This window comes from Colias philodice, chromosome 10 (genome assembly GCF_061535455.1).
Source record: "Colias philodice isolate Cphi_HAF_F1 chromosome 10, ilColPhil1 Martin Lab GWU primary, whole genome shotgun sequence".
In the NCBI taxonomy this organism is placed as follows: Eukaryota; Metazoa; Arthropoda; class Insecta; order Lepidoptera; family Pieridae; genus Colias; species Colias philodice.
The window spans coordinates 5,930,810-5,951,511 of record NC_143095.1 but is presented as its reverse complement, the minus strand read 5'-3'; the positions used below and the strand labels follow the sequence as shown (position 1 = coordinate 5,951,511).

At 31.5% G+C, this 20,702-nt stretch overlaps 3 protein-coding genes across 5 annotated transcripts; 1 reads left to right on the top strand and 2 right to left on the bottom strand.

Annotated features, from left to right (window-relative positions):
• Positions 1–183: 183 nt before the first annotated feature.
• PCID2 (PCI domain-containing protein 2) lies at positions 184–2,476 on the bottom strand. The gene is made up of 3 exons (XM_089699924.1): positions 2,067–2,476; positions 1,402–1,570; positions 184–1,055 (listed from the first exon to the last, which is right to left on the bottom strand). The coding sequence occupies exons 1-3, from the start codon at positions 2,274–2,276 to the stop codon at positions 247–249; spliced, it is 1,188 nt and encodes a 395-aa protein (XP_089556050.1). The 5' UTR covers positions 2,277–2,476; the 3' UTR covers positions 184–246.
• An 8,351-nt stretch (positions 2,477–10,827) lies between these two features.
• LOC149485207 (uncharacterized) lies at positions 10,828–13,977 on the top strand. 2 transcript variants are annotated; one of them, XR_016316193.1, is made up of 8 exons: positions 10,828–10,986; positions 11,058–11,189; positions 11,469–11,646; positions 11,952–12,052; positions 12,158–12,219; positions 12,609–13,202; positions 13,708–13,772; positions 13,874–13,977. XR_016316193.1 is itself a non-coding variant. In XM_089699923.1 (8 exons), exons 1-8 carry the CDS (start codon positions 10,906–10,908, stop codon positions 13,957–13,959), a joined length of 1,293 nt encoding a protein of 430 aa, XP_089556049.1. In that variant the 5' UTR covers positions 10,828–10,905; the 3' UTR covers positions 13,960–13,977. The 2 variants fall into 2 exon arrangements, 1 of the variants encoding a protein (XP_089556049.1); XM_089699923.1 differs by having other exon boundaries at positions 12,609–13,196.
• A 1,825-nt stretch (positions 13,978–15,802) lies between these two features.
• Positions 15,803–19,526, bottom strand: LOC149485206 (protein AAR2 homolog). Of its 2 annotated transcripts, XR_016316192.1 has the most exons (6): positions 19,201–19,526; positions 18,754–18,956; positions 18,264–18,521; positions 17,887–18,013; positions 16,411–17,735; positions 15,803–15,998 (listed from the first exon to the last, which is right to left on the bottom strand). XR_016316192.1 is itself a non-coding variant. In XM_089699922.1 (5 exons), the coding sequence occupies exons 1-5, from the start codon at positions 19,401–19,403 to the stop codon at positions 17,315–17,317; spliced, it is 1,212 nt and encodes a 403-aa protein (XP_089556048.1). In that variant the 5' UTR covers positions 19,404–19,526; the 3' UTR covers positions 15,803–17,314. The 2 variants fall into 2 exon arrangements, 1 of the variants encoding a protein (XP_089556048.1); XM_089699922.1 differs by having other exon boundaries at positions 15,803–17,735.
• Between the last annotated feature and the right edge of the window lie 1,176 nt (positions 19,527–20,702).

Genomic DNA, 20,702 nt, shown 5'->3' with positions numbered 1-20,702 from the left:
AAACCCGGGTTTTTATACGAAAAATAGTTGAACAGAACTGTGTTGACTTACATAAATAATTAAGTAATAAAAACTAACAACAGTACATTATTTAATATTTTACAGTTTTCAGGTGCAAATACCAATAATCTTCTGGTAAAATTCTATAACCTATCAGGTACTCATTCATGATTTTTCTGGTGATTTTCAGTGTAAATAATAGACAATAAAAATATAGAATGTATAAAATTTATTTACATTATACACTTAATATAAACTTGATAATGGTGGAAATGCATTTTGTTTGCTTACAACAACTTTCTTATGTTGATACGAAATGTAACCCTTTATTTTTCCATCATAAATTAGATTAGCGACGATACATTGTGTTTCTTCCGAATCCACATCCTCTTGGCCCATAATCTGCAGGGCGGCTTGAAAACTCGCAATATCAATTTGATGTGTATTTTCAGCCAAATAAACTTTCCGGAACAAATTCCTGTATGCAGTTATTTTTAGCTTTTCCACAATCAAGTAAATTCCTGCTTTTATGAAGAACATTTCGTGTTCTTCCATGACATGGTCAATACCACGTAAATCACCATTCTTCACAGCTGACACCAAGTCCCAAAATTGTAGTAGATCATATTTTTGTAGCAAATCTTTGGCTGGCATAAAACCCAATAACATTTTAACTGGTACCAGATACGTCAAGATTAATCTTTTATTCTTAATGCTTTGGTAATGGCATCTTTGAAATGCAAATGATAAATATTCATCTGCCGATCTGTAGTCTGAGTCGAACATGGCTTTCCGTCCTACGAAATACCTATATGTAATCTGTTGAGCTAAAGGAAATAGGTCCTTGAATGGTGACGAGTCTATAGCTCTTATAAGAGGTTTACACAGATGCAATTTGTTTATTCGAAAATAAACTTTAAGTAACTGGTTCACAAGGTTCAACATTCCTAATCTCTTTGTATCTTCATCTGATGTTCTATTATCAGCTGCACATACTCGGAAACATGCCAGCAAACTTTCTGCAGCTTTTTCTAGAATCTTGCCATTGCTTTGAGCTGAAAATAAATAATACATGGGATGAGCTTTAATTACATTTTCAAGATAGATTCAGTGGGTCATCATTCTACTGTAACTTTAAACAGACAATTGAAATATCAATTAAAACTCTCAAACTGCTGACCGAAACTGATGTTATTTGATCAATGTTTCAAACATTTCAAGCAAAGCAATTTCATTATTTTTACTCATAAATTTCCTTATAAATACTAGATTCCAAAATCGAATAGTGTAAAATATCACACTACTTTTTCACATCATAACTTATAAGCTGTGCAAGTTAACATTAACATTTTTTGTGTCAGAGTTATTAATTAAAAAATACAGATAATAAATTGTACTTACGATCACGCATCTCTGCTTTTTGTGCAACTAGCCTTAGATCCAAACAGACTGTGTACATGAGTGGTAAGGTCCAATTCTCCTCTTTCTGGGCATGTAACAGCTTGACCACAGCAGCAACACATTGACTCTGGTGGCTATATGCTGCCATATAATCATGTTGGAAGAGTGCCTAGAATAGACAAGATTTTTGAAGTAAAACTTCTTTATCGGGGTTGGACAAAAATTTAGTGTAACATTTTTGTGTTATGCCGTACGCGTGACATTTTTGCGTTACGTCGTACGCGTGACATTTTTGCGTTACGCCGTACGCGTGACATTTTTGCGTTACGCCATACTCGTGACATTATAAAGGTCATAAAGAAGTTTCACTTCTTAACACGCATACATTTTTTGTTCATTTCCATATTACAAAGGACTTATTATTATAGTTAGTTCATATTATATAGAGTCCATGGTTAATATAAAAAGCATTTCGTATTATTAGCTCACTCTTGGGAGCGGGTTCTGCATGTTAACACAAAAAAAATTACATCAGAATGAAAAATGAATTAATTTCCCGTGTCATCTTGCAAATTTATTATAATAAATTGATTAAGATCTTGACAGTTTTATTGATATACTGAATAGCACTCTAGTTATGCTTTATAGATGTATATTTTTATTACCTGAACACACAACAGGTGGCAGATAATTATTTCGTCGAGAGGCGCTACACAATTACCGTCAACAATTGCGGCTACATCACTGGAGCGAAGGTTTCTGTTTGTGATGTGTTCATCCCTCAAAGATAAAAGGCGAGCTAAATTAATTCCGTTAGCTGTCCTAAACATACGCTCAACGTATTGTATGTACTGATTTAAAGTGCCGGTTGCCATTTTTAGGTTGGCTACTCAATTCTTGTTATAAATTTCGCGCTGAACTTCCTCCGATATTAATTAGTTTAGTAAGACTTCTATGTCATTGAAATAACAGAATATTTTGCTTAATTTAGATTTCAGGAAATCATTTGAAAATAAACAATACATTCCAAAAGTCAAACTTAAAACATGAGCTGTCAATCGTCACTGTCAGTTGCTTTTTTTTTTTTCCTTTTTTTGGCAATAAGTTTGAAGTATGAATTACTATTTGCCAGTAAAAGGCTGTGGTAAAAGGTAAGGAAACATTGGGAAACATAATCTGTGATATAGGTAAACCAGAATCTGATGGCAATTAGGGAAATCAAAATTTTGAGTGTGCAACCCTAGGGAAAATGGACTGAACGATCTTGATACTGCTTATTTTTTAGTTTGTTCTCAATATCATTAGTCACATTACATAAGTGGACAATACTGTACTTAATAATGAGATATCCACTTAATATTATGGAGGTACATACTTACATGTATAATATTATACATATTACTTTTATACAGGTAATACATATTATTATTTACACATACCTATATTAAATATAGGTTACAAATATACAAATTTTGTATGCCATGTGAAAAAATCAATGTTATATCGATAGAAAACTAGACTACTTATAATTTTTTATAAAATAAAATAAAATTAAAATAAAACTATGTTTATTTTCGTAGGTATTAACAGATACACACATTATAAAATTAACTTGGACAGCTTGAACTTGACGAATAACCGTATTGGAAACTCCTGTAATAAGTTTTCATAAAATTATATTCCAATCAACAAACAATATTATAGTTACCTAAATATAATATTTTTTAATTGAAAGTATCAAAGCGGGTAAGTCCAATTTACCAATAAAATCTTCTAAATTGAAAATTGTGATGTGTTTGACCCTTCTTCATTAAATATTTTTCTATACACATTATAAACAACACCTCTTGCTTGTGATCATAGCGGCTTTTTCGACATTTTCGAAGATTTTTTAGACTAAATCCTAAAAATTATTTATCAACTGCAAAAAAGACAAATAATTTGACAACCAATTTGATACTTGTCAAATAAGTTGCCACATGAAAATCTTTTATTTCATATATATAAATATGCCATCAGATTGGTATAGGTAAACCAGAATCTGATGGCAATTAGGGAAATCAAAAATTTGAGTGTGCAACCCTAGGGAAAATGGACTGAACGATCTTGATACTGCGTATTTTTTATTTTGTCCTCAATATCATTAGTTATGTTACACAAGTGGATAATACTGTATTTAATAATGAGATATCCACGTAATATTATGTAGGTACTTATTACATGTATAATATACATATTACTTTTCTAAAGGTAATACATAATATTATGTATTACACACCTATTAATTTGAATATAATATATCATTATGGCATGTGAAAATATGGATGTAATGATAATGCAGATCAAAACTTATTTACTATATTTAACGATTGTTTATAATTTTTTATAAAATAAAACAATAATAAAATAAAATCATGTTTATTTTCGTAAGATTTAACACATTATAAAATTGACTTGTACAGTGTACACCTTGGACTTGACAAATAGCCGAATTGGAAACTCCTGTTATAAGTTTTCATAAAATTATATTTTAATCAACAAACAATATTATATACCTATTTATAACATTTTTAATTTAAAGTATCAAAACGGGTAAGTCCAACTTAGCAATAAAATCTTTCACGCGCTTTAAAATTAAAAATTGTGATGAGTTTGACCCTTCTTCATCGAATATTTTTCTATACACATTGTAAACAACACCTCTTGCTTGTGATCGCAGCGGTTTTATCGACATTTAGAAGATTTTGAAGACAAAATCCTAAAAATTTATCATCAAACAATGATATTTTATGTATAGATACGTTATATACTCACAATATATCCAAAAAAAATGCTTCATATGCAGTGTCAGGCACACACAAATACAATTTTCATTTTACTTGATTTATTACATTGACAGACTGTATAAGAGAGATGGCTCTAATCTTAGATTACAAAATAAAATACAGATGGAGCATGTCAATCATTCATCGCCCTTGTCAAAGAAAATACGAAATCAAAAACGAATACGTTCCTCCGCTAGTGCTATAGCGATTCTAGTGTCATGCAATACGTCAAAAGGGGTTTGATATTTTAGTAAAAAAATGCTGTCTTGTGATATTAAAACGCTGTAAAACTTGTTCCCGAAAACAAACAAAAAGATAAAACATCGTTTTACAGATTTTCTGTAGATTATTTGGCTTATTTAATTTTGTATACAAATAATAATTTTACAAATACGAAGGAATTCAAAACTTCAACGTATGCTGCCAGTATTTTGAAAATGAATTTGCCATTTTTAGGGGTAAAATGGTTAAAAGATATTCGGGGTAGTGCTGTTGGATTTTTCGATCGTGAATGTGATTATTTGTATAGTGCAATAAAAGTTCATGGTCGTTATTAGATTATTTTAAAAAGCATTATACATTTTTTTGTTACTTTTATAAAAAGCGTCGTTTTCGCTTGCGATTTAATTCATGTGAACTCCATGATGGATATGATGAAAATAAAATGTCCCGCATTCTCGACTAAAAACTACCGCTATTCGCATTCATATGTTTTGAAAAATAAAAACTTTTTTTAATGTAATTTATTTACTTAATAAATTTAATGTAATTTATATAAATTTAATGTAATTTATATAAATTTAATGTAATTTATTTAATAAAAATTGAATAAAATTATTTTGTCCATGTATAACTTTAGTAGATAGGTGCTTTATGTAACAAAATAATTTTTACAATATTATAAAATAATATCAAAAACCCGAATTTATATTAAAATAAAAATTAAAACATGACTGCTAATAATTTATGTAGCCTACATCACTACCACCACAGCTACCTTCATAATTCAGATGATTGCAATGACACCTCACAAGTCACAACTCAAAATCGATCCAACAGTTTATACTGCAGGGCGTGTCAAAGAAATATTATACATACATACCTACACTCGAAAAACATAACCCTCTTTCTTCCGTAGTCGGGCAAAAATTTGGGAAATTTTTCATTATCTGGTAACATAACACGCACACAGAAGCACCGTGTTCGTACAGTGCATCGGCGAAATGACAGCACACATAGCTTTATGGAAATGACGATAAATTATTCGGTTTAGTTCGGCAACGCTCCATCTGTCTTTTATTTTGTAATCTAAGGCTCTAATAAAATGATATAAACAAAAAAGACAAAGATAGTTTGTCACTTCCGCGCAGGTGTAAGCAAAAGTCATAAGAATTCGCCAATTAAATATAAATAAACAAATAGTTGCCATGGTAATTGGCATAGACTAACGACACAGAAGGTTCAATGTTATAGATATAGATGTTAGGTTTCCTGCACAAGTAAATAAATGTGTCAATTTCATTTACTATTTTATGATTATTATGATGTCGTATTACAATGAAAAAAAAAAAATTTTTTTTGGAGATATAACTGTATTAAGTATTTATTACTAGCTGTGGTGTTCGTTTTCGGTCATCATAATTTCACCCGATAAACACCCACTGCTGAGCATACTGCATAATCCTCCTTAAAGAACTCCATAAGGACCGATCTTACGCTATTCGTTTCAAGGCAGTTCCCGAAACCCGTACAAGGTCATCACTCCAACTTGTAGGATAATTATAATAATAGTGGTGCCTAGATGAAAAAAAGGATGAAATAAAAGAAAGGATGAAGTATAAGCCTTTTTTATCTAAAACACAAATAAAATTTATGTTCAATAGCTATTTACAGAAAAGCAAATAGCATTTTTCGTCAGTAGCGATAATCTTTTCTTTAATGTTTACGTATATTCAACATCATTTTATTTTTATTTATCATTTTATTATTGCAAACAAACATTTTTGCCATCACGATTTCATTGTATATAATAAATAGCTATATTTGTTAATTATATGCACTGGATGTAAACTGTGCATTTAAATATAAAAATAATCAAGTATTTACCAAAATCGAAATTAATAAAATAACCGTTCTATTTTCAATAATCGTATCTACATGATAATCTTTGAACACAGTGTACGCTAGCTTTGTCACACTAGTGATTGAAGCAATGTTTTATCCCTTTCATTATTTCAATACACGTGTCAAGCAAGTGTCATTCATAAAGAATTGTAAATTGTTATTTTTACTTTTAAACTGTAATAATTTAATATATTTTGCTGTGATATGATATTCCTTTATCTTTTTTTATTTTTTTGCACGAATACGTGCACTTTCTGAACACACAGGAAGGCATTTTCGACAACTTTAATGTACCTATCGGCATATACGCTCACTGGGACCGGTGACAATCTGACTGATTGCATTGGTCCCAAATAGGACCAATTCACGGAATCAGTTTTGGTGCGTTGATGACGTATCTACCTCTTGTTTCTATATACAGGGTGTCCCAAAAAGTAGTGATGAACGGAAGCTGGGAGGTAGAGGACCTAGAGAGCTATCCGAATCACCCCCATGTATGTTATGCGATTTTTCGTATTTTCGGAGTTATGACATTTTTTTCAATTTTTCATCTATCGCTGAGTACGATGAGATTTTTATTTATGGTGACGTGACTTATTGCGCTAGATGCTTGATTTTTTTTGTGTGGTAAGCTGAAAGATAGGCCAATTCAGTATGGTAACATTTACTATCGTTAGATCTTCGAATGGAATAAAAAAAGAATTAAATGCCAAGAAAGATAAAATTACCCAGTATGTTCACAACTTCAAGGGCCCATAAAAAAATAAAATCACATAAAAAAAGTTTTCCATTTGGCTTTTAAAAACTCGCTCTATCTATCAGGTAGCTACCCTAAAAATTTCATTTTATTATTCAGAAGGCTTCAATCGAAAAATTGAAATCTAAATGTGGTAAGTGCAAAAATTTTATTAACATGATGATCATTAAAACCAAATTAAAACCCATAAATAGGTGTTTAATTACCAGAAATTTTTAAAATAACCCCGCTGTTGCTCAATGCAAGTGCGACATCACCGTAAAAAGTTGTCTTTTAAATGTCTGAATGCCCTTTTATCATTTTTAATGGTTTCTTCTGCTACTATGAATTTCCGGGTTATTTCGTCCAAATTGTAGCATTCTCTCAAGTAGCCGAGGTCTTTTTAGTATCCCCATTGAAACAAATCAATGGGGTTTAGGTCGAGGGACCGTGCAGGCCAGGCTTTAAGGCAGGCGTCACCAGCGCATGCGCAGGCTGCAACGACCAATCCATCTTTCAGGGTATCTTTGCCCTTTAGCCTGGCCTCGACGGTCCCCGGACATAAACCCTATTGATTTTTTTCCGTGGGGATACTACAAAGACGAGAGACTGCCACAATTTGAACGAAATAACCTGGAAATTCATAGTAGCAGAAGAAACCATTAAAAATGATAAAAGGGCATTCAGACATTTAAAAGACAACTTTTTACGGTGATGTCGCACTTGCACTGAGCAATAGCGGGGTCATTTTAAAAATTTCTTGTAATTAAACACCTTGTTATTGGTTTTAATTTGTTTTTATTAATCATCATGTTAATTCAATTTTTGCACTTACCTCATTTAGATTTCAATTTTTCGATTGAAGCCTTCTGAATAATAAAATGAAATTTTCAGGGTAGCTACCTGATAGATAGAGCAAGTTTTTAAAAGCCAAATGGAAAACTTTTTTTATGTGATTTTATTTTTTTACGGGCCCTTGAAGTGGAGAACATACTGGGTAATTTTATCTTTCTTGGCATTTTAATTCTTTTTTTTATTCCATTCAAAGATCTAACGATAGTAAATGTTACCATACTGAATTGGCCTATCTTTCAGCTTAGCACACAAAAAAAATCAAGCACCTTCCGCAATAATTGACGTCACCATAAATAAAAATCTCATCGTACTCAGCGATAGATGAAAAATTGAAAAAAACGTCATAACTCCGAAAATACGAAAAATCGCATAACATACATGGGGGTGATTCGGATAGCCCTTTAGGTCCTCTACCTCCCAGCTTCCGTTCATCACTACTTTTTGGGACACCCTGTATAATATCATTGTCATCAAAACAAATAATTTGACAACCAATTTGATAGTTGTCAAATTAAGTTGCCACATGAAAATCTTTAATTTTTTAAATATAAATATGCCATCAGATTCTGGTAGACCTATAGACCTATAATCAAGAAGCTTATATCTTAAACACTGGAGATTGCACTATGACCATTAACTTGTCACAAGAAAATATAACCTTGAATGACGTCAGTGTTGTTTTTTGTCTCTTTCTGTGGGTGACCACACTGGTTTGTATATTCAGGATTTTTCGAAATAAAAAAAACTAAAAATCATGGTCTATAAATAATAACGACATATATTTTTAACAGTATTTATATTATAATACTATCGGTCCGCCCCGGCTTCGCCCGTGGTACATATTTACGTTTTCTCTACATAAAAACCATCCTCGTACTTCAAGGAATATATTAAAAAAAGAATTATCGAAATCGGTTCAGCCGTTCTCGAGTTATGCGCTTACCAACACATTTTGCGATTCATTTTTATATATAAGACTAGCGGTCCGCCCCGGCTTCGCCCGTGGTACATATTTACGTTTTCTCTACATAAGAACCATCCTCGTACTTCAAGGAATATAATAAAAAAAGAATTATCAAAATCGGTTCAGCCGTTCTCGAGTTATGCGCTTACCAACACATTTTGGGATTCATTTTTATATTATAGATTACTGGTCAACTTACATGAATAATTATCATCTTTATAGGTACATACCATTTTAATTGGTAGAGAATGATAGTTTTAAATAACGCTTGATAACTTTTGATCTCATACTACGATTTTTTAATTAAAATGAGTGCTACATACATTAAAACATCGTTTTGGTTACTCAAGCTTCAGTCTAAAACTTTTCAATATTCCAAAGGGAGAGTTACATCGCTAGTGTTGATGTGTGGTAACGATATTACAGTTCTCAGAAATTCGTATGTCTTTCAGGAGCTGTACTTACGGTTACTAATGGTTTCATGGTGGTTAATTATAATATAATTAAAATTACCTTATCAGTTGAGACGCAGTAACAAGAATGTGGTAAATAAAAAGGTATAGCACTTTTCAAAAGGTATTTTTTTTCTGGACCGTAATCCTCAGGCTTAAAATGCAAACTGCATATTCTGGCATGTTCATAAATTTTACCCTTGATAGGCATTAAGGACAGCCATTTATTTCTTTTTATTTCATTTTTGGAAAGCTGAAATACGTAAAACAAAAAAATATTAGGTTAAAAAGTATAAATTTCAATGTAAAAAAGAACAAACCACAATATGTGAGTGCAATAACGATGTCGTGTGTTGTTTCATTACTAGTATAAATTTTTTTAAAATGGTGTTCTAAATGTTCATCATAATATTGTTTAGCAATATATTATCGTCGCTATCCGTAAAAACCCATCATCATGGTTACCTTACTTGTTAAATTTGTTTGTTGAAAACTTGTTGAAAAATGATGAAAGTATTAGGAAAAGAACTTATTTAACATGATTGCTTAGTAAAATGATGATAAATTTGACGATTTTTGCCATTAAAATGATTCTAAACAGGTAAATGCATGAGTATTGAGGAATATTGTAAATAACGTAAATATACACTTGCCTGTGAAATTATAGGCCAGAATTTGGTGTCCAAAAACTTCTGCAATTTTTCACAATGCAATACATTATTAATATTCGGAAAATATTTATTAAATACGCAACAATATTAACTTAAATATTCGAAGCGACGCAATTTTTTTGACACTTATGTCATATTGTCAAAGTGAGAGTTGCTACAATTTTATTATGGTAACTACCCATAATCAGGGAATATCGCTTTTTAATAATTGGTTCAGATACTTATTTTATTTAGCATACATAATAATTGTCTCATCCAACAATGCTTCTGAATGACGTTGTTGGCAATTTATCAACAAACTCATGTACAAAAACTAACCTTTTGCACAGAATATTACAGCATACATAGTAGCCTTGGGAAAACTTCGTATTAACAGTGGCAATACCAAGTTAGGTGTGAAAGTGATAGAACACAACAATTTTCTTGTTACACGTCAAATGTTCATACCGAAATCTCCAGTGTTTAAGATATAAGCTTCTTGCCTATAATCTACTTTCTTTAGGCCGCCTGTCCATCTGCAAGAAAACTTCCACAAGAAATGTCCGACAGTCTGTCTGACAGCAGCTTTCAAGTCTAATTCCGCGTTTCCACCTGCAAGTAGACTTGCAAGTTGCTGTCAGACAGACTGTCGGACATTTATTGCGGAAGTTTTCTTGCAGATGGACAGGCGGCCTAATACTGTCAACAAAATATTTTAATTCGTTATCTGTGCCGAGTGTGCTTTTTCTTGTCAATAATTGACATTCAGTGTCAACTGTCATCGTCATGTGTTATTTTCTCTGAACAACGATCATATTTTAACTGTAGCTGTGAACTGTAGTTTGCGAGGTTAAAAAAAAGTTTAATAATAACGATTTCAAATAAAAATTTAAGCAAAATGGAAGAAAATGTTGCTTTAGATTCAAAGAAACAGAAAGACTTCGTGAAGTCTGTTAAAGGAATCAAAAAACTGATTAAGGTAAGAATTGTTTGTATTTTTTGCGGCGTGATATTTGTATTGATTAACTTATTAGCACGTTTTATTTACAGAAACAAAGTAACAAAGAGAAACAAATCAGTAAGCCAGAGTCTAAGCCCATTAAAAAAGGGAAGATTTCAAAGAGAAAACGTAGTCCCAGAGGGCTCGTGTATTTAGGACATATCCCACATGGATTTTATGAGGTTATAATTTATTTTAAATAAGTAAATAATGCTTTTTAATATTTTTCGTTTCGTTTAGAAGCCGGTGCAGATATCCTTTGTATAGAATTATGAATACACAACAGTAGTGTTTTTGGTTAGCGAACACTGAATATGGAACAACTGATGTTAAATAAAAAAAAAATGTAGTTAAGATATTTAATTAGATGAATAACTGGCATTATTTCAACTTGGAATTATGCTATAGTACGAGGCCTATCCCTAATTGACCTTTAAATATTATATTTTAATATTCTACAGAATGAAATGACCCAGTACTTTAGACAGTTTGGTATGGTTACCAATGCAAGAGTAATTCGTTCCCCAAGAACTGGCAACTCCAAAGGTTATGCATTCGTAGAATTTAAAGACCCCGCCGTTGCTCAGGTTGTTGCTGAAACAATGAACAATTATTTAATGGGGAAAAGATTAATAAAAGGTAAGATAAGATTAATTTTTACTTATTCGTTAAATTATAGTTTGTATTCACAAACAAAGTAATGTACACACGAATAAGCTGTGTTTCTCAAGAAATAAACAGTTCTCTTTCAAGCAGTTTTGTGTTTCAAATTTGATAATGATAATGTTTTGTATGCCTCTTGATGCATTTATGTTGTTAGCTTGCCACATAAAAATATATTGCTGAATATATTTATAAACAGGGCTCATAATATATTATTTACTTGCTGTTTAATTCATTGAAAATTCTAGTGATAATAATATTTAGTTTTATTTCATTTTCAGCTGCATATATTCCTCCAGAAAAACAAAAGAGATTTGCTAAGAGGAAACACTGGTCTTTCGAAAATAATCCTAGTGTTCAAAATAGGAAAAAACACAAAAAGGTAGAAATTTAAATCAATTAACTTATACAATTTTTTGTTGTATTATTCTGGTTATATATGACAATGAATTGCTTATAATTATATAACATTTTTTTTTATTTATAGGAACACAATGCTGAAAAATCAGAAGATAAAGATCTACAAATGGCTAGGAATATGCTTTCAACGTAAGTATGAAAAGTTGTATAAATTGCATACTTAACTAGGTTTCCACACCTGTTCTTAATAGCCAGAGCTAGAGCTAAAAAGAAAATCTTTATTTGGCTAGTTATATTATGTTAAAAATGTACAAATCACATACAGTGTTATTAATTACTAGCGGTCCGCCCTGGCTTCGTCCGTGGTACATATTTCGCAATAAAAGGTAGCCTATGTTCTTTCTCAGGGTCTAAAGATTATCTGTGCCAAATTTCATCAAAATCGGTCCGGTAGTTTATGCGTGAAAACCATACATACATACAAACCTTTCCTCTTTATAATATTAGTATAGATTCTTGATTGTTATATTTTTATTAATTAGAATTTTTAAAGGTTTTATAAAAAATGTTTTTTACAGCCTTAACAAAACGAAAAAGAAGTTGAAAGAAATGGGTATAGACTATGATTTCTTTACGCCAGTAGATATTCCAGAAGGTATAGAATTAAAAAAAGATGATCAAAGTCCAACAAAGGCGAATACTAATGAGAAAAAACCTATTGTTAAGAAAGAAGGTAAAAAAGAAAAGGTTGACAAGAAAAAGGTAAAGGAGGAAGAAACAAAACCTGCAAAGAAGATTATAGAACCAAAAATAGACAAGAAAACTAAAAAGGAAAAACCTACTAAAAGTGAACTGAAGATTAAAACTGACATCAAAGATAAGAAAGAAGTTAAAAAAGGTGACCGCAAGCAAAAGGCAAGCAAGGCAACTAAAAGTGATGATGCTGTGCAAAAACAGAAAAGGCAAAGTTTGAAAGATTCTAATGTTAAATTATTGGAAGATTTCATCAACATTCAAGAAGATGATGGTGCCAGTGATGGTTCTTTAGAGTTTGATTCGGATGAATTTGAGAAAGCTATGGGTGAAGATGACTCTGCTGGGTCTAGTGATGAAAGTGATGAACCTTTGGACAGTGAAGTTACCTCTGATGAGGAAGAAGAAGAAAAGTAAGTGTTTTATTTTTAACTAGCTGTTCCCCGCGGTTTCACCCGCATTTCTCCGCTCCTGTTGGTCTTAGCGTGATGATAATATATAGCCTATAGCCTTCCTCAATAAATGGACTATCTAACACCGAAAGAATTTTTCAAATCGAACCAGTAGTTCCTGAGATTAGCACGTTCAAACAATCAAACTCTTCAGCTTTATAATATTAGTATAGATTGATTATTATAGTCAAGACTTTTCCTGAAAACACTTCTTTTATTTTAGTGAACAATATACATTTCAATCAAGCTATTGTTTTCATTAGTTTCAGTGTTAAATATTATATATTTCTAAGTATGTTTCTTCCAAAAAGTAAGTAATTGTAATGTAAGACAATTTCATAAGTAGATATTTTATTTACTCATTGCTTACATAATTTTCCAAGTCAGGCCAGAATCCCTTGTTATTAGCCCATAATTTATTTTCTGTTTATTTTGTGTGGCACCTGTATTAATTTATGTTATTTGTTTTCAGGGTACAAAAAATTGTACAAGCTAAACCGAAACCTATTGTTGCTATTAAGAAAGCACAAAAACAAAGTAAGTGGTTTATATTATTATAGTGAATTTAAAATTACCATAATAAATATATAACTTTATTAGGAAAAATCTCAAAATATGTACCTTATTTTTTTTTTCAGAAAATGTTGTTCCACCTAAGAAAGGGAAGTTCGAAAAGCAAACTAACAAGAAAACTTTGAATAAAGTGATAAAGAAGAAAAAATAAAATTCTATAATACTGTAATATTTTGTTTTATTTATTTGTACTTGCCTGCCACTCTCTAGTCTCTACTCTGGTATATGTATGCTGTAAGCTGGTTCCATGCAATCATATTACAAGTAGAAAGGTGATTTCAGTTGTCTGGTTTTCCCTCAATATAATTATTTAATTAGATGATTGATAACTAGCTTCCGCCCGCGTGGTGTTTTGATAAAAGGTAGCCTATGTTCTTTCTCAGGGTCTAAAGATTGTCTGTCAGTCTGTGCCAAATTTCATCAAAATCGGTTGAGGGGTTTAAGCGGGAAAGCGTATTAGACAGAGACAGAGTTACTTTCGCATTTATAATATTAGTAGGGATTGAATCATGTTGTCTTACTCTTCTCTAATCGTATGTGCGGTCACTGTACGGCAGTATTGGGATTTCGAATGTTGTGTTGGTCACTTATTTACATATTTACTAAATGGAGCCATTGCCATGGCCATGCCATGGCCCATGGGTGAAAAATAAGGAAAAATAGATTCTTAAATATTTAAAGCCTATCAAGCCCAAATTAAACAATTTATATATATATAACTAGATTCTCGCTCGTGGCTTCACCCACGTTTTCAAAGAAAAACCCGCATAGTTCCCGTTCCCGTGGGATTTATAGGATAAAACCTATCCTATGTGTTAATCCAAGTTACCGTCTATATCTGTGCAAAAAATTTCATTGTAATCGGTTCAGTAGTTTTGTCATGAAAGAGTAACAAACACACACAGTTATATACACATACATAATATGAATATTAGTAGGATAGGATAGGATTGTAAAGGCTTAAAAATGTATTGAAATAAAACAAGAATAGTGCAGGTACACTTTTATTGACTTTGTAAAACATCTAATAGAATATTTAGCTAAAGAATAGGTATTAGCTATTTTTTTCTTAAGTTTTTCACCATTAGGTACATTAAAATATTAATAAGACATTTAAAAATTTGTAAACATACAATTTTCTAATAAAATATATTATGACATCACCTTCATATTCATAACATAGTTAGGTACTATCTTAAAAATTATTTATTGCTAAATAAAATTTTTGTCAGCCTTCCTTTCGTGTAATATTTTAATGGTTATATATATTTATTATTTATATAAAAATTCTATAAAACAAAGCAAATTATTTTGTTAAGTCAGAAAAAAATAAATAAAATGCGCATTTATGGTAACTTGTTGCATATGAAGATGATGCCTGTGATACCTATACCACATGTACATAGAGAATTCACATCTAACACCAATAGGTTTGAATTAGCTAATATTGCTTCCACTAGAAGTAGGTACTACATAATTATCTAAAAACACGGTAGATAAACGATAGTATTAAATTCTCTTAATTAGACGCCCCAAATAAAGTAAAAAATTCTAGTTTGTGAGTGTTATACAACTTTGAGTAAAAATGGAGTCAAACAACCTTTTAGTATTCTACCAACATTGCAAATAAAACCAGAAATTTATAAATTATGCCCACTTATCAAAAAAACATGTTTATTATTTTTCTCTAATTCTACCACAGACCTACCATTTTTTCGTATATGAACTATTCAGAGTTAAAGAAATATTAGAAAGTATTTCTAAAAGAAGATATAAAAAAGTAAAGTCCCATGTATGTAGTGGGGTAAGGGGCAGATGCATGTACATCTGTTTCACTGATCGATTTTCTTTAGGGACAAGTAGGTGATCAGCCTTCTGTGTCCTGCCAGACCAAGACATTTTTTTTTTCTTCGTCTCCACCGGGAATCGAACCCAGGACCCCTCGGTTCTACGCTCTCACGTTAACCACTGTACCAAGGAGGCGGTCAAAAAAGAAGATATACACATAGCCAATTATAGTACGACAACATGGTAATATAATATGATCTCCTTTATACAACTAGACTCACCTATCGCCTATTATAAGGTTGTAAAAAGTATCCCTTGGTATGTATAAAGTATTCATTCAAATTGACATCTTATTTCGTGGCAATTTTGTTCCAAGTCTACTATCATTATAAAATTTCCAGACTAAGGCTCTCAGAACAATACTTGGTATCCCCAAATGTATTGCAAATAAATACATGTACCTTGATCTCGGTATAGCCACAGTTCGAAAACAAATTGTCGAAAGCAGCCAGAAATATCAGGAAAGGCTAACAGTACACACCAACGACCTTGCTCAAGCGTTAAGTGGAGAGGGAGGCCAACAATACATCAGGCTAAAAAGACAGGACATTACAAACCTTGCTAAAAGATTCTGAAATAAATAAAAATTAAACAAATATAACACTGGACTACAAGCGTGGAGTCGTTGGACGAGCCCCTTGAAACAATATCAATGTTCCCGGACGGAGTTCCAAACAATATAAAGGCCAATTGTTACCTGATTGCCTGGTCGCAGTAATATCAATAAAAAAAAAATATATATAAAATTGACTACATTACGCGGAGGCAGACTTTTGCTTTGGACTATTTTTAGCGTGATAGTGAGTCTAATACATAGTTTAATGAACATCAAATCAAGATCTCATATAAAACCAGCCATATAAAGATGATTGATCAAAATAATGTATTTGATTAGGGCAATGATGTGCAAACAGTTTTCAGTTTTGATTTTAACTTAACATTGATCAGCATTTATTTGAATAATACTAGAATACTGCACATTATTAACTATGTCTAAAACTTAAGCCTCTACTTAAAAATAACTTTTAAAAAGTAAAAAAAAAACGTAACTAAGTTGTCTTCGCTCATATAAAATAATTAAATAACGCAAATTTAAATTGAGGTATGGAACTGTTATTTAACATTTAAGGAATTTTTAGCTTCTATAAAAAATTATACGCATTTACGATCATTATTAGAGATTGCTTTAAATTTTTGAATTAAATGAAATGATATGATTGCAGATTTCCTTAATTAATCACAATATTTGTTTCATAAACAAAAATTTAGTACCTACATACCAATGTAATAGAATATATTATTATAGGTATTACATTATTTTTAAGGATTAGGCATCCAGTTGGCAAAAAAAAAAATATTTATTAATATCAAGACACAAATTATAATATGTTTGGAACTTGTGTCTTGTAATTTCACATTGCTTTCAGCATTTATAATGAATTGGAATTGACAATTTATGATTTTAAAAATACACATATTATTATGGACACATCACATGCAATAAATTATTTTATATTTTTAATAGAAATCTAGCAAAATTTTGCTTATCTAGAAGACATCTTGAAAATATGTCTTTTTGGCTTTGATGACCTATTTAAGAAAAAGCATCAATTTTTATGACTACATTAATGTATTTGTGCGCACAAACCAGGAATGTCTTAATCGTCTTCTGGTTCATCAATTTTGACGATAACTGGACGCTCATCTTCTTCATCATTATCAAGTCCGGTAAAGTCCCATTGAAGTTTATCTGTTAAATTCTCTTTGAACCGTTCAATCAAAGTGAGAAGACGTCCATCCACTTTGCTCACATACGCCGTTCTGAAGAACTCCCTGAGTTTCTTGTAAACTAGATTCTTATTCATGACAATATCAGCCAGAAAGTCTTCCGGCATTTCTTCAATCTGTATTTCAAGTGTGCGTATGAAGTGAAAGAATACCGTGCGGTATTTGTGAATGGCGTCGTCACAGGAGCACATCAGGATGACGAGATTCTTCCAATGTTCAAATGCTTCTAAGGAATGTCCGATAAGGAAGCATAAGTATGCAAATTGCAGCTCCCCAATTATGTGTAATGGTCTGTCAATTCAAAATAAAAATACTGCTGTAAAGGTAAGTTATCACGATTTCTGTCTCCAATAATATCAGTAACTATCTTACATTTCTAAGTTAAATATCTAGATTCTAGAGAATAATTTATGATAAAAATCAAATATAAAATGATACTTACTCAACTTGTTGAGCAATCATAAGCTCAAGTGTGTATGACTGGTCTAAATAATGTTTGGTAATTTCTTCAGGTGTGGACCCAGGTGGGTATTTATCGCGAGGTATCTCTGTAAATCTCATTGCAGCTCCTGGAAATATTAAAAATTGCCTATTTTAGATAATTAGAAAAATGACACAATACACTACATTCAAACATTTAGAACTAAATCATAAATGAAAGTATTATTTTAAAAAATATTTGTTATTCGGCAAAGTTATTCAACAAATGTTATTCTGCAAATATTATCATTCAAATATGTAATAACTAATAGGTACATACAGTTAATATAAATTTGACACAATATTATTTAAAAATACACCCTTTTCTACAAATCTTACCAGGGGCAGGTTTTAAGTTTGGCAACATAGCTTCTTCACGTTCTGCAGCTGTGACTCTTTTGGCTTTTTTAGCATCTGACTGACCGGCCATTTTATCATCCTGTTCCTCGGTCGACTCATTCATATCTTCAATTGGTTCTGTGATCTCAATTCTTGGTGATTTCACTCCCCTTGGTCGTTCTGCGTCAGGTGTAGATAGCAGTTCCACTGATGCTCTAATCAATCCACTTTCTGGTGATAGTCTTTGTGCAAGATCCTCTGAAAGTATATGGATTTTATAAGGTAAGAAAATTTTATGTTACATATATTCTAAGTTATGGTTATATTTATACATGAGTTAAAACTTAAAATGTTATTGATATATTCAACAGAGATATTAATAATAATTTGGGAACTTATGATTCTGTATTTCCTAACAAACACTTACTAGTAGCATTCGATTATCAACTACAATCTAAAAGATTTTATGAGGTAAGCTAGTTAATATTACCTGTGACTTGTGATGACAGTAATTTCCATTTCTGCCAAATTTCATATGGATATGGTGCTAAATGTCTATCCAAATTGAGCAAGTTATCTTTCAAGCGTTGAATGCTCTCTTCAGTAACTTCATCTTTACTTATATCTTCAACGTTTTTATCCCACAATTTGACCAGGAATTCCTTTTTTTGAAAGTAATGCATGAATCCAGATCTAAAAATCAAAACTCTATTGTAATGTAAATAGATTAAAGATATTCATTGAAATCTTATTCTTACCTACTTTTCACTACTTTATAAAGTTGAGGTATCTTATAATGTGTAAGGTGAAATCATTTTAAAATAATTATAGTCATAGTTATTACGTACACAGCTTAATATAGAGTAAATTGTAATGTTTTTAATACTTGTATGTACTCATCTTAAGAATCAAAAGTTCATTTTCATTATTTAGCTACCTTGGTGAAACATCGCCAGTCCCTTTGCTAACAGCAGAATAGTGAATGTAATGTAAGCCGGGCGGAATCATTTTTATTCCGCGAAAATCCTCTTCAGTATTCCAGCATTGCATATCAATTCCAAATTGCGTCTCTTCAGGCACTCCAAGGAAAACGAAGGTTCCTCCGTCTACAAGGAGCTTCTTAGCTGTTTCCTGATCCATTTTGCACTGCCAGGCTTTGGCGCTTGTCAATAATTTGTGTTAAAAATAAAACAAATCAATATGTTTACATTGCTATTTACTTCAAGCGAGGTGATCGATGGCCGATGGGTGAGAATGTTAGACCTTTGTGTCAGGCGTCAGCTGTCAGTGTCATTAAAAATGAGTGCAAGTCTGTTCCACTTTCCATTAACGGAGAATAAACAATTTTTGTCTTAAATCAATTTACTCATCATTTTATTCATTTTATTTGGTTATATTAATAATTGTACATAGAGAGATGGAGTTTAAATAAGAAAAATTGCTACTTAGGTATATCAGATTTAATTTAGTAGACTGTAACTTAGGATAATAATTATATTTCATTTATTATTAGGGCATCGCCAGCAAAGATCGTTAGTAGGTCAAGTAAGACATGATGCGTACCTAATTAATATTCGATCATTCAATTTCGATCAAACAATTATTATTAAAAAAATATGTATGTGGTGGTAAGATAAGTACCTACTCATAATTAATTATTATTATTATTAGAGTCTGGCCAGCCAAAGCAGAACCCAGTGTTTTTTGTAGCGGCCACATTATGGAATGTCATCATGGCGTTTCGGCGTAGTTAGTTGTCAATTTTGTTGAAAACGGTTCAAATAATTTGCTTTAATAACGTTTAAATCCTGCTATGTTGTGTACCTAATGTACCTATATACTATGCTCACCTCTAAGAATATCAAAAGTATCAAAATGTTTTTTTCTTAATAAAGCCGATGTTACCAGGTCCATATTTTTTAAATTTGCCGCCTTTTACTGGGTTCAGCTTTGGCTGGCCAGACTCTAGCACCTATTAGGTACTTTAAGATTCACACCGTTATAATTTGCATTATATTGAGACACTTTTGATTTTTAAACATGCGTGGCTTAAATCTTAATGCGAGGTAGGTACTTGCTCTTGTGGTACCTATTAACAAGACTTGCACTTAAATATCTCTCTAAATAATGCACATTGTACAGTGTACCTATTCTGTGACTTCAGTTAACAATTATTCGGCTTTTAAATTACCTATAGGCCCTGTTTTCAGCTTAACCGTAATTGCGTTTGAATAAACATGCCTGAAATATAAATTAAAACTTTATTTTATTTATTCGCTACTTTTCATTCTACTCGAGTGCCGTGCGAACATATTCCGAATATTTTCGGTTCACTGAAAAATTCCAACCGAAAGTTACGCCTGATATTTTCGAGTTACCGTCGAGTGCTTAACACAGAGCACAGGCTTTACGGTAGTGTTAACAGCACCTGATTTTTTG

Excerpts from the sequence above, each read along its gene's own strand:
- PCID2 (XM_089699924.1), bottom strand. The coding sequence starts at position 2,276 with ATGGCAACCGGCACTTTAAATCAGTACATACAATACGTTGAGCGTATG. Across the intron at positions 1,571-2,066 it reads GCCACCTGTTGTGTGTTCAG|GCACTCTTCCAACATGATTA; the intron begins GTAATAAAAATA and ends TGTCTATTCTAG. Across the intron at positions 1,056-1,401 it reads AAAAGCAGAGATGCGTGATC|CTCAAAGCAATGGCAAGATT; the intron begins GTAAGTACAATT and ends ATTTATTTTCAG.
- LOC149485207 (XM_089699923.1), top strand. The coding sequence starts at position 10,906 with ATGGAAGAAAATGTTGCTTTAGATTCAAAGAAACAGAAAGACTTCGTG. Across the intron at positions 10,987-11,057 it reads GAATCAAAAAACTGATTAAG|AAACAAAGTAACAAAGAGAA; the intron begins GTAAGAATTGTT and ends TTTTATTTACAG. Across the intron at positions 11,647-11,951 it reads GGGGAAAAGATTAATAAAAG|CTGCATATATTCCTCCAGAA; the intron begins GTAAGATAAGAT and ends TTTCATTTTCAG.
- LOC149485206 (XM_089699922.1), bottom strand. The coding sequence starts at position 19,403 with ATGGATCAGGAAACAGCTAAGAAGCTCCTTGTAGACGGAGGAACCTTC. Across the intron at positions 18,957-19,200 it reads ACTGGCGATGTTTCACCAAG|ATCTGGATTCATGCATTACT; the intron begins GTAGCTAAATAA and ends TTTGATTTTTAG. Across the intron at positions 18,014-18,263 it reads AAACTTAAAACCTGCCCCTG|GAGCTGCAATGAGATTTACA; the intron begins GTAAGATTTGTA and ends TAATATTTCCAG.